The 12,190-nt window shown below is 35.7% G+C and overlaps 1 protein-coding gene across 9 annotated transcripts in view; it reads left to right on the top strand.

Moving 5' to 3' along the window:
* Sgk3 (serum/glucocorticoid regulated kinase family member 3) overlaps positions 1 to 12,190 on the top strand; it is a 117,976-nt gene that overhangs the window by 103,794 nt on the left and 1,992 nt on the right. For 8 of the 9 annotated variants that reach the window (XM_048782978.1, XM_015485822.2, XM_048782980.1 and 5 more), the window contains 6 exons: positions 1,026 to 1,138; positions 1,225 to 1,261; positions 1,826 to 1,912; positions 4,110 to 4,205; positions 7,453 to 7,608; positions 11,359 to 11,448. In XM_048782978.1, the coding sequence (XP_048638935.1) occupies positions 1,026 to 1,138; positions 1,225 to 1,261; positions 1,826 to 1,912; positions 4,110 to 4,205; positions 7,453 to 7,608; positions 11,359 to 11,448 (579 nt within the window). Of the gene's footprint in view, positions 1 to 1,025; positions 1,139 to 1,224; positions 1,262 to 1,825; positions 1,913 to 4,109; positions 4,206 to 7,452; positions 7,609 to 8,557; positions 9,174 to 11,358; positions 11,449 to 12,190 lie in introns of those variants that run through there. The other variant, XM_048782979.1, reaches the window with a different exon arrangement.

Below are 12,190 nucleotides of genomic sequence, written 5' to 3'. Positions count from 1 at the left end.
TTGGCCATGAGGATCATGATGCTTTCCTTTTTTTTTTTTTGGATTGAACTCAGGGGCACTCAACCTCTGAGCCACATCCCCCGTCCTATTTTTTATTTTCTTTAGAGATAGAGTCTCAATGAGTTGCTTAGTGCCTCACAGTTGCTGAGGCTGGCTTTGAATTTTTGATCCTCCTGCCTCAGCCTCCCTCAGCTGCTGGGATTACAGTCATGTGACACACTGTGCCTAGCAGGATCTCAAGTTCACAGCCAGCCTCAGCAATGTCAAGGTACTAAGCAACTCAATAACTCAGTGAGACCCTTTCTCTAAAAATACAAAATAGGGCTGGGGATGTGGCTCAGTAGTTGAGTGCCACTGAGTTCAAACCCCAGTACCCCAAAAAAGAAAAAAAAATGAACTGGAGAGTCCAGTTGCTATTCAGCTCCAGCCAGTTGCTATCACGTTGAATTTAGGACTAATGGGGCAGAACTTCCCATTTTTATTCCTCCACAAGAAACTAAAACACAATTTTTAATCCACCCCCCACTACCAAATCCAAGTATTTAAATGTTCTCAACTAATTCAGATTTTTCTGAAACTAGAATCTGTCTCAAACAAATTATATCTGTGAGTTATATTTGTTTTGCTAGCCACTACTATTTTTTTGTTTGTTGTTTAATGAAAAAGCAGTCCAGAAAGGCCCAGTAAGTTAATTCCATGGCAGTATCAAACTGTTGGTCTTCATTGATAACCTTTCCTAGAATAGTGGTCTGAAATGGTGAGGACACCACATTATTGAGCATAGAGGTGTACAGGGGAGGCATGTGAAGTTAGCAAGGATAAACAAAAATGCAGGGTTGAAGAGAGAATGGTATGATTGTTGGACGAGAGACATGGACAAGGAAGGGTCACAGCTCTGTGCTTTAGTGCATTTTTAGCTGATGTTCAAAGTGTCAAAAAACAATTTTTGCTTTTTAATTTACTGAATATATTTGTCCAATGCTATGTGAAGGATCCTAATCACCCTCCCCTTCCCCATTTTGCAGCTGTTTTTTCACTTACAAAGAGAACGGTCCTTTCCTGAACACAGAGCAAGGTTTTATGCTGCTGAAATTGCCAGTGCATTGGGTTACTTGCACTCCATCAAAATAGTATACAGGTAAACTGTTTAAATAATATATGTAAAAATATTGTTTTGATATTTTATTTCAGGTAATACTCTGTTTTTTTCCTTTCCTTTTAAAGAGACTTAAAGCCAGAAAATATTCTTTTGGATTCAGTGGTAAGTATTGTCTTGTAAAAATCTACTAGTTCTTAATTATTTGTTATTTATGGTGGGGGAAAAAGTCTTAGAAGGTATCATACTAATGATTGTATTTATATAAAATTCTCAAGAAGATAAAATCATGGAGACAGAGAACAGATCACAATGGTTACAAGGGGGGTGGTGGATGGGCAAGGGGCGAGAACACAGAAATATAGGGGCATTCCTCTGTGATGGAATAGCTCTCTATCTTGATTGTGGTGGGTGTTCCATCAATCTCTACATATATATTGCATAGAACCACACACACACACACACACACACATACATACACATACACACAAGCGTGAATGTTCAAAATAGTGAAACTGAGTAAGTCTTAACAGTGTTGTTCCAATGTCAGTTTCTGTTTGATACTGCACTGCAATGATACGTCAGCATTGGGGGAAGTTGGGTAAGGGTATACAGGACTCTGTGTTCTATTTTTGTAATTTTTTTTATTTTAAAAATAAGATGGGTTTTTTAAAAATTGTCTATTTGTGTTCCTGCATTGTTTTATCTTACTACCTCTATTTTTGTCAGGGACATGTTGTCTTAACAGATTTTGGGCTTTGTAAAGAAGGAATTGCTATTTCTGATACTACCACCACATTTTGTGGGACTCCGGAGGTAAGAAACATGTCTTGTTGTTGATATAATCACTGATAAGATGCAAATGTGAATCACATTTACATATACAAAATTGAAATAGGAAAAATAGAATAAAAACTGTCATTTCACCTTTTAGCCAACTAGAAATGTAATCATCCCTTCTGGATGTTTTGAGTTTATTGATAGTTGGTATTTTTCACTGACATTGTAAAATACCACAAAACCCTTTTTGGATAATCCAACAAAGTTATGCTTATTTTCTCTAAGTGTTGAAAGTTTACCTTAGACTTCTTTAGCATTTGATTATATTTCTAATCCTTTAAGAAAATCACAAATCAGTTAAACTATCCTAAAATTGATTATGGTCATGGTTTTACCATGCTGTGAATATCTTAACAGTCATTGAATTGTACACCTAAACAGATACATTATATGGTATGTGACTATCTTCCTAAAGCTTTTTTTAATGAGTTAACACTAATAAAGAGGATAAAATATTAAGACTGCCTATATCTGTGTGGCAGTTTTATTGATTTCTATATTTTTCTATATGGTTGGAATATTTTGTGAATAAAATAATTTCTTTTTAAAATTTTTTAGCTTTATTTTGTTCATTTATTTTTATGTGGTTCTGAGGATTGACCCCAGGGCCTCACACATGCTAGGCACGTGTCTGAGCCACAATCCTAGCCCAATTAATTTCTTTAATAGAATAAAATAAAGCCATAGATGTAAAAAAAAATTAAAATCCTAATTCATAACCCAAAACATCCCATTCTCTAATCACATTAGGAGAAAAAAGTCTTTTCATTTGTGACATTAATAAGCCTTAAAACTTATATTTAAAAGCCTTACTCTCACCTCACACACATTTATTTTAAACTACCCTAATTTTATTATATAGTGATCTTAAGTACCATGTGATATTTCAACCTTGTTGTGGAGTAATTGCAAATACAGTGCTGAAATTGGAACCTGGATTAGAGCCCCAGCACCTCACACACACACAAAAGAAAACATGATAAATTGGCTTACATGACCTTCTGATCAAGATCCAAAACACAGGTTGTGTGCTATGGCATACTCCTATAATCCCAGCGGTTTGGGAGCCAGGCAGGAGGATTGTGAGTTCACAGCCAGCTTTGGCAATTTAGCAAGGCCCTAAACAACTCAGCAAGACCCTGCCTCTAAATAAAATATAAAAATGGGCTGGAGATGTGGCTCCATGATTAAGCACCCCTGGATTTAGTCTCTGGTACAAAAAAAATAATCCAAAATAATTTAAAGTATAAGTAATAAGGTTGGGGTTATAGCTCAGTGGTAGAATACTTGTCTAGCAGGAGTGAGGCACTGGATTCAATCCTCAGCACCACATAAAATGAATGAATGAATAAAATAAAGGTTAAATTATTTACATTAAAATGTATTTTTCTCTAACTCACCCTAGCTCTTATATATATTTGTAACCATTCTATTTTATTTATAATGTAAAGAAACACTTTTTGTGAAGGTACAATGAATTTATAATTAATGAAATGTAAAGTTCTATAGTTTTTAGAAAGGAAAAAACTTGTCATTTAAATCTGAATGTGATCAGAAATTGTTAAACTTTTTAAATTTATATTACCATTTCTTTGGTTCACATAAAAAAGTGTAAGATGAAATTATTTCCTTACATATATTTCATGTGGGAAAAGGTTATATATTTTGGAGTATAAAATTCAAATTTACCATCTTATAAGTGTGAAATTCTGATGAATTTAGTTTTTTACAAATTAAAATGTAAATTGCCACCTAATAGCTTACACACGTTTGCTAAATATGTTTGAGAATTGAAAAGTGTTCCAGGGCTGGGGATGTGGCTCAAGCAGTAGTGCGCTCGCCTGGCATGTGTGCGGCCCAGGTTCGATCCTCAGCACCACATACAAACAAAGATGTTGTGTCCGCCGAGAACTAAAAAAAAATAAATAAATATTTAAAAAAAAAAACCACACAATTGGAACTTCTTTTAAAAAAAAAGAAGAAGAAAAGTGTTCCAGTTGGCATTGACTAAGAATCACTGTTACAGAATGAGAACACCCAGCCTACTGATAATCAAAATGATATGTTTTCATTGTGGTAATAAAACACCTAAACATTGTTAAATGTATTAATTATTCCTAAATTTCATCCTGAGTTTTGTTGAGTTGCTCTTATGTTTAATTCTTTTCTACAGTATCTTGCACCTGAAGTAATCAGAAAACAGCCCTATGACAACACTGTGGATTGGTGGTGCCTTGGTGCTGTTCTGTATGAAATGCTGTATGGATTGGTATGTATTTCTGTTCTTTGATTGTTATTCCAATATACTATTATTGATTTGGCGATTTCTTTCTCTCTCTTAATAACCTCACAGACAATTAGATAAAACTAATAGAGCAGTTATAACCTGGTTAAAAGAATTTAAGCCCATATTAGGAATATGCACAAAAATAAATTTTTTTCATTTTTTACTAGTGTTTTAAATTAATAAAATTATCTCTGGCATACTGATCACTGCTTTAGATATTTTCATTCCACTGGCACTTTCAGAAATAGACATCTAGTTGTAACATTAAAATTACCTGCTTTTACTCCATGTACCCCAAACATCATCTTCCTAATTTCGAGATGGAAAAGAAAAAGATTTTTGCATTTATCAGTACATTGTATTTCAAAAGAAAATGTCTTTTGAGTTTTATCTTTTAAGTCATCCTCTGTTACCTTCTCTCAAAACGCCATGTCTTGAAGATTTCATAGGAAAAAGTAATGTTTACTATGTAATAGATTTATTCAGTTTTTAATAAGTATAGAATACATTAGGTAGGCCAGTCAGAGCTTCTGATAAAAAAATGAGTAGTTTTATTTCTGCATTGAGATAACATTGCTACAACCCAAAGCAAAAAAATTTAGGCATTTTAGTAAGTTTACATGTCTTTGTAAGAATGAATGAGGGCTGGGGCTGTAGCTTAGTGGCAGAGTGCTTGCCTAGCACACATGAAGCACTGGGTTTCATCCTGCGTACCACAGAAAAATAAAGACACGCTGTCCATCTACAATTACAAAAAAAAAAAAATTTATAAAAATTTTAAAAAGGATAAATTATATTTTTCTGTAGGCTTTTTTTTAGTTGTAGATGGACACAATATCTTTATGTATTTATTCAATTTATTTCTACCTGGTGCTGAGGATCAAACCCAGTGCCTCACACGTTTGAGGCAAGTGCTCTACCATTGAGCTGTAACCCCAGCCCCTGTAGGCTTTTTGAAATACTTTTTTTCCTGAGGAATGAAGAGGTTTTATCACTTTTACAGTGAACCCACATTCTCAATAATAAAATTCATAGATTTAAATGTTAAAAACTAAAAAGCGTCGTCTCAGCAAAAGAAACAATCAGTGAAGTGAATAGAGAGCCTACAGCTTGGGAACAAATTTTTACCTCCTACACATTAGACACAGCACCAATCTCTATGGTACATAAAGAAGTCAAAAAGCTAAACACCAAAATAATAAGTAACCTAATCAATAAATGAGCCAAGGAACTGAACAGACACTTCTCAGAAGGTGATGCAATCAATCAACAAATATATGAAAAAATGTTCAACATCTCTAGCTATTAGAGAAATGCAAATCAAAACTTCTCTAAGATTTCATCTCACTCCAATCAGAATGGCAGCTATTAAGAATACAAACAACAGTAAGTGTTGGCTGAGGATGTGGGGAAAAAGGCATACTCAGACATTCCTGGTGGGACTACAAATTAGTGCATCCAATCTGGAAAGCAGTATGGAGATTCCTTGGAAAACTTGGAATGGAACCACCATGTGACCCAGCTATCCCACTCCTCAGTTTATATCCAAAGGATAAAAAACAGCATACTACAGGGACACAGCCACATCATTACAGGGACACAGCCACAAACCTTATTTGTTTTTCTGTACTGAGAATAGATAAACTGTAGAACCAATCTAGATGCCCTTCAGTAGATGAATGGATAAAGAAAATGTGGTATTTATACACAATGGCTTTTTGAAATATTTGAAGTAGTGTTTAGATTCCCTTTGTGGTCCCTTAGTCTCCTGCTGGGAACTATATATCTAATCCTTTGTGCTAAATGCTACCATCAGCTGAGATGTACCTAAGGTTTTTTTTGTGTGTGTTTACTTTTCCTCCAAACTGTGAAGTTTGATTGGCACAATCAGGTGCATTTTAGAGTATTTGTTTAATATCACTAATTTTGAATGCTGGAGTCCTAGAAAAGCCAGTGCCTTTGGCTAAGAACACGTTAAAAGAGCTACTTTTCGCCTGGTGCAGTGGTGCATGCCTGTAATCCCAGCAGCTCTGAAGGCTGAGACAGTAGGATCACGAGTTCAAAACCAGCCTCAGCAAAAAGTGAGGCACTAAGCAACTCAGTGAGACCTTGTCTCTAAATAAAGTATAAAATGGGGCTGGGACTATGGCTCAGTGGTCAAGTGCCCCTAAGTTCAATCCCTGATACCAAAAAAAAAAAAAGCTACTTTTATAGTAATGCTAGCAACTTAGAACCTTATTTGTTTGTTTTTCTGTACTAAGAGTAGAACCCAGGGCCTCACATATGCTAGGCAAGCACTGTATCACTGAGCTATATCCCCCAGCCCAACCTTTGGAAAACTGCCTCTTTCTTACTTTCACTATTTGCTGTCTTGATATATCAGAACTTTTTTATTTCTTTAGGGGACTTTGAAAATATAAAATGAAGTTTTATACATACATACATATACATGTTTTGAGACAGGACCTCCCTCAGTTGCTGAAACTGGCCTTGAACTTGTGATCCTCCTGCCTCAACCTCCTAAGTAGCTTTGAGTTACAGACATGTGCCGCCATACCTGACTTGAAGTTATATTTTAAAAAGCCAAAAATTTTTTTAAAGTCTTTTATTTCCCATAAAACAGAAATAAAAATGACAGGCCAATAAAACTTCCTTAACTTTAAAAATTGTTTTTACTTTAATACTTTGAACTAGGTAATTAACTGGCCAATGCTCATGTTGAAGCTGCAATTATAGCTATATAGCCTATAGACTATGATACTAGCCTTTTTATATTTCTGCAAAATATACTCATAATACTGCCACTGTCACAAGTACTTAGAAGCTTATCTTCAGGTCTCACTTTCTCCTAGAATGAATTTTATTCCCAAGTCTCAAGAAATTATTTAATGTTTATATTTCCAATGATTCTGTCATACCTGTGATGAGGTTGGTGGTTTTCTCTAAAACCTACCATTATGAGTTTTGTGCAATTTAACAGCTGTCTATAGAGTACTATTGAAAAAGCTTTATTTACTCAGTGAACATGAAGCTGCACCGCATGCTAGGTTTAAGAATCCATTTGCATCAGGGGGCCACACTGCAGATGTCTGCACATCCCAAGAGGGTTCTGCATTTCTGCCATTGTCCAAACACAACTGCTATCTACAGATCAAAGCCAAATCCAACTACTTAAAAAACATTTTGGTATGATTTATTTACCTGTAAGTTTATTCTGCTTGTTTTTCAGCCTCCTTTTTACTGCCGAGATGTTGCTGAAATGTATGATAATATTCTTCACAAGCCTCTAAGTTTGAGGCCAGGAGTGAGCCTCACAGCCTGGTCCATTCTGGAAGAACTCCTAGAAAAAGACAGACAAAATCGACTTGGGGCCAAAGAAGACTTTGTATGTAATATGTTTCCCAGTATCAGCTCTACTATATCTTATTTAAAATTTGGAGATAAATCCTTATTTTATATGACATTTGATGGTATAAATACAGCTATTAAAGAATAGCACAACTGGTGAAGGATTTAACTCAATGGTAGAGTACTATCCTAGAATTCATGAGGCCCTAGGTTTAATCCCCAGCACCAAAAATAACAACAAAAAAAACCCCAGCACAACTGAAACAAAAAGCATACTCGTCCCCACAATTTTCACTAGTATTCATAACAGGACTATATAGTGCTTAAAGCACTTTGACTTATATTTTTTCACTTAATCTTTATAATAATTTAATCTATTCTTTATACTTCATATCTAGCTTTCATGTCCTGTTACTTACTTGATTTTTATGTACAGTTTCCTCTCCCTTAACTTTCCTTCTTTTTTTTTAAATTTTTTATTCATAGATGGACACAATAATTTTATTTTGTTTATTTATTTTTATGTGGTGCTGAGGATAGAACCCAGTGCCTCACATGTGTGAGGCAAGCACTCTGCCACTGAGCCACAACCTCAGCCCCTCCCTTTCCTTCTTTTTAAAAAAATGTTACAGCTGGGCACAGTGGTGCACACCTGGAATCTGACAGGCTAAGGCGCAAAGATCGCAAGTTTGAAGCCAGCTTCAGCAACTTAGGGAGAACCTGTCTCAAAATGAAAAGGGCTGGGAATGTAGCTCAGTGGTAGAGCACCACTGAGTTTAATCCCCAGTACCTTGACCAGTGTGGTGGGTAAATGTGGGTTGGGCATGTAGCTGAGTAGAAGAGTGTGCACATCTGCAAGTTTCTGGGTTTGGTCCCTAGTACCACAAAAAGAAAAATAAATGTGTTTCTTCAGGCTTTTTGAAATATTCTGAATAGTTCCCCCAACTTATCTCTTATAGCAGATGATCTTGTTTTGTGTTTCATAGGGGAAAAGAGCCATCAGAGTGGAACTAATTCAGCTTCCTGCTGTCAAACTTGCAGACCTTACATGCACCTTTACCTGCCATTCCTTCTCCCTGTTATGGTGGAAAAGGTCCATTTCCATCTGTATACTGGATTGTGTCCCCTAGCTAGGAACCCTGTGCATGTCTTTTTCTGTTCAAGAAGCTCCTCCCTTGTTTTAGTCAGCTTTTTCATTGCTATGACCAAAGGACCTGACAAGAACAATTTTAAAGGAGAAAAAATTTATTTGAGGGGGCTCATGGTTTCAGAGGTCTCAGTCCATCAACAGCTAGCTCTGTTCCTTGGGGCTCAAGGTGAGAAAAAACATGGCAGAACAGTACGGCAGAGGGAAGCTGCTCACATTATAATCAGGAAGCAGAGAGCAAGATGAAGCTCAACTCACCAGTATATCCCAAAGGCATACCCCCAGTGATCTACCTCCCCTAGCCACACCCTCTCTGCCTGCAGTTATCTCAGTTATCCCTGTCACATGATTAATTTGCTAATTTGGTTAAGGCTCTCATAACCCAAATCATTTCACCTCTGAATATTCTTGCATTGTCATACATGAGCTTTTGGGAGACATCTCATATCCAAACCATAACATCCCTCTTGTTCTGTTTCTTTCCTATCGATAATGAAATATTATCAAATCTGCTTTTTTTTTTTTTTTTTTTTTTTTTTGGTACCAGGGATTGAACTCAGGAGCACTCAACCACTGAGCCACATCCCCAACCCTATTTTATATTTTATTTAGAGACAGGGCCTCACTGAGTTACTTAACTCCTTCCTTTTGCTGAGGCCAGTTTTGAACTCGTGATCCTCCTGCCTCAGCTTCCCGAGCTGCTGGGATTACTGGCGTGTGCCACTACGCCCAACTGAGTCTGCTTTTTAGAAGGAAAAAACCTTCAACCCTACTGTTGTATGAGGTACTACTATTCATCTTCTTCCCTTCATTGCCAGACTTGTTGAAAGTTTTCTATATTTAGGCTCCCATTTCCTGTCTTTTCATATTTCTTAGCCTACCAGAAAATAGCTACCAGAATAGGATATGTCTATTCCTTAGCTTGCTTAACATTCCCCAGTTCCCTGGGCTCCTTCTAGAACACACTCATCTCATTCTGGGCCCTCTGCCATACTCTTCTGTGTGATTCCCTCTTCTTCAGCCTACTAGATGTAGCAGTGCCTTTTGGTTATCCTAAACCCTCTTTTTCTTCTGTGCTCTTTTTCTGGACCATTTTATTTTGGTCCTGTGGCTTTAGCTATCTGTATGACTTTATCTCTTACATTTATATCTTGAGACCTCTTTTAAATTCTAAACTATAGTATCTGCCCACTTCTCCCACACCTGGGTTTCCTTAGAATACCTCAGTGACAGCATGTTCAAAATTGAAATCCTAGCACTGGGGAAGCAGATCATGATAGAACTCTTACTCAGTGTGGGCAAGGCCCTGAATTCAATCCCTAGTACTACCAAAAATAATCTACCTACCTACCTATATGTATGTGTATATGAAAATTGAAATCCTGCTCTCATCCTCTTGTTCTCTTCTTTCATATTAAATGATATCATTGTCCATCTGGTTATTCTGTTAAGAAATCTGAAAGGCCTTCTTAACTTTTCTCTTTTCATAAATTTCATATTTAATAACAGGTTCTATTGCATTTGCCACCTAAATCTTTCCAATAACCAGACACTTCTTTATGATTTGACTCTCCAATTCATTTCCCCTTAATAGCCAGGGAAAACCAGCCAAACAACAACAGCAACAATAGTTGACATCCCTGTACCTAATACTCCTTGATGGATTCCCATAACCCTGGAATAATCTGAAATTCTTAACATAGACTCAGCATGGACCGTTCAGCTCTTGAGCTTCACCTGATGTGACAGTCCCTTCTGTCCCTGTGATACTGAGTCTCATTTTCTTTTTTTTTTTTTTAAAGAGAGAGAGAGAGAAGAGAGAGAGAATTTTAATATTTATTTTTCAGTTTTTGGCGGACACTGCATCGTTTGTATGTGGTGCTGAGGATCGAACCCGGGCCACACGCATGCCAGGCGAGCGCGCTACCGCTTGAGCCACGTCCCCAGCCCAACTGAGTCTCATTTTCTTGACCAAACTAAACTCTTTTCACCATAGAACCTTCCTATTCTGCCTGGAACATTGTTCTTTTATTTTGTCATATTTATCTTTAAGATCACTGGTCAGACATCACTTTAAGAAATCTTTTTTAACGCACCAAACCACATTGGATCCTAGTTTATACACTCCCATGGCACCTTGCAGGGGAGAGAAAAAATCTAGAATCAGTACTGTGCCAACTTTTGATAGTACCAACCCAGAGTACTTTTTTTTTTTTTTTGGTAGTAGAGTTCATCACTTTAACTTTACTTCCACTCCACTGTATAGAATTATTGGCTCAACTTATTTATATCCTCTGTTCAGGTAGTAATTCTTTGGTGCCTTCTTATTTTCATAGCACTTTTATTTCTATATTTTTGTGTTCATCTTTAAAACAACCTGTGAAGTATTTAGATCAGAAATATTAACCCAATTTTACCTGTGAGAAAACTGCTGTGAAGGGACATAAGTTTAAGTAGGTCATTTAAAGTAACTGTCTTTCACAATGTCTACCACCATTTTGCCACATGAATGACATAAACATTTGCCTAAAAAAATTATTGGGGAGCAAAATAATAATGATTTGGCCTCATAAAATTCTTCAGTGAGTACTTAATATATTCTTCATCATTAGTAAAAATTCTTTTTTCTTAATATTCTAGCTTGAAATTCAGAATCATCCTTTTTTTGAATCACTTAGCTGGACTGACCTTGTACAAAAGAAAATTCCACCACCATTTAATCCTAATGTGGTGAGTATATACCCAAATCTTTTTTTCTAAAGTAGGGAAACATAGAACTGTAGTTATTATAATTTTGGAAATAGATCTCAAAATCTAACCTGAATGAAATAAAGTCAGTATTTAAATATTTGTGAAATATGTCACACAGGGTTATTTACTGCAACTAATAACTTTCATAAGTTTGTAGTTACATTAGGTTAATGAAAATATCTTCCAGCACAGTTGTGAAGTGTTTTTTTTTTGGTTTTTTTTGTTTTGTTTTTGGAGCATGAGTGAGAAAGAAATGAATTCAGTAAGTTAAAAGAAAAAAAGCAAATTAAAGTAACTTGTTACGTATCATTTTTATACTTACTAAATCAATAAACATTTTTAAGTAACACTAAGGATAGTTTTTTCCTTAGATTAATATAAAACCAGATACAAGCAGACATTTTTAATGTCAGTGTAAACTGTTATATCCTTTTTAGAAAACAGTAAGATAGTATTATAAAAATGATCATGTTAGCTAGACTTGTTAAATCTACTGATGGAAACATTTTTCCTAAAGGGAATGTCTTTATGCAAAAAGCTGTATCAAAGATTTGTTAATACATACCAGGTTTGATAGTGCATGCCTATAATCCTAGCACCTTGGGAAGCTCAGGCAGGATTCAGATTTTTTAATATATATATATATATATATATATATATATAAAATGAGATATCTTAGAGATGATGGAACTCAAATCTAAACACAGAATTCATTTATGTT

This window comes from Marmota marmota, unplaced genomic scaffold (genome assembly GCF_001458135.2).
Source record: "Marmota marmota marmota unplaced genomic scaffold, marMar, whole genome shotgun sequence".
Taxonomy (NCBI): Eukaryota; Metazoa; Chordata; class Mammalia; order Rodentia; family Sciuridae; genus Marmota; species Marmota marmota.
The sequence above is the reverse complement of the archived record's forward strand: the minus strand, read 5'-3'. Positions and strand labels throughout refer to the sequence as shown.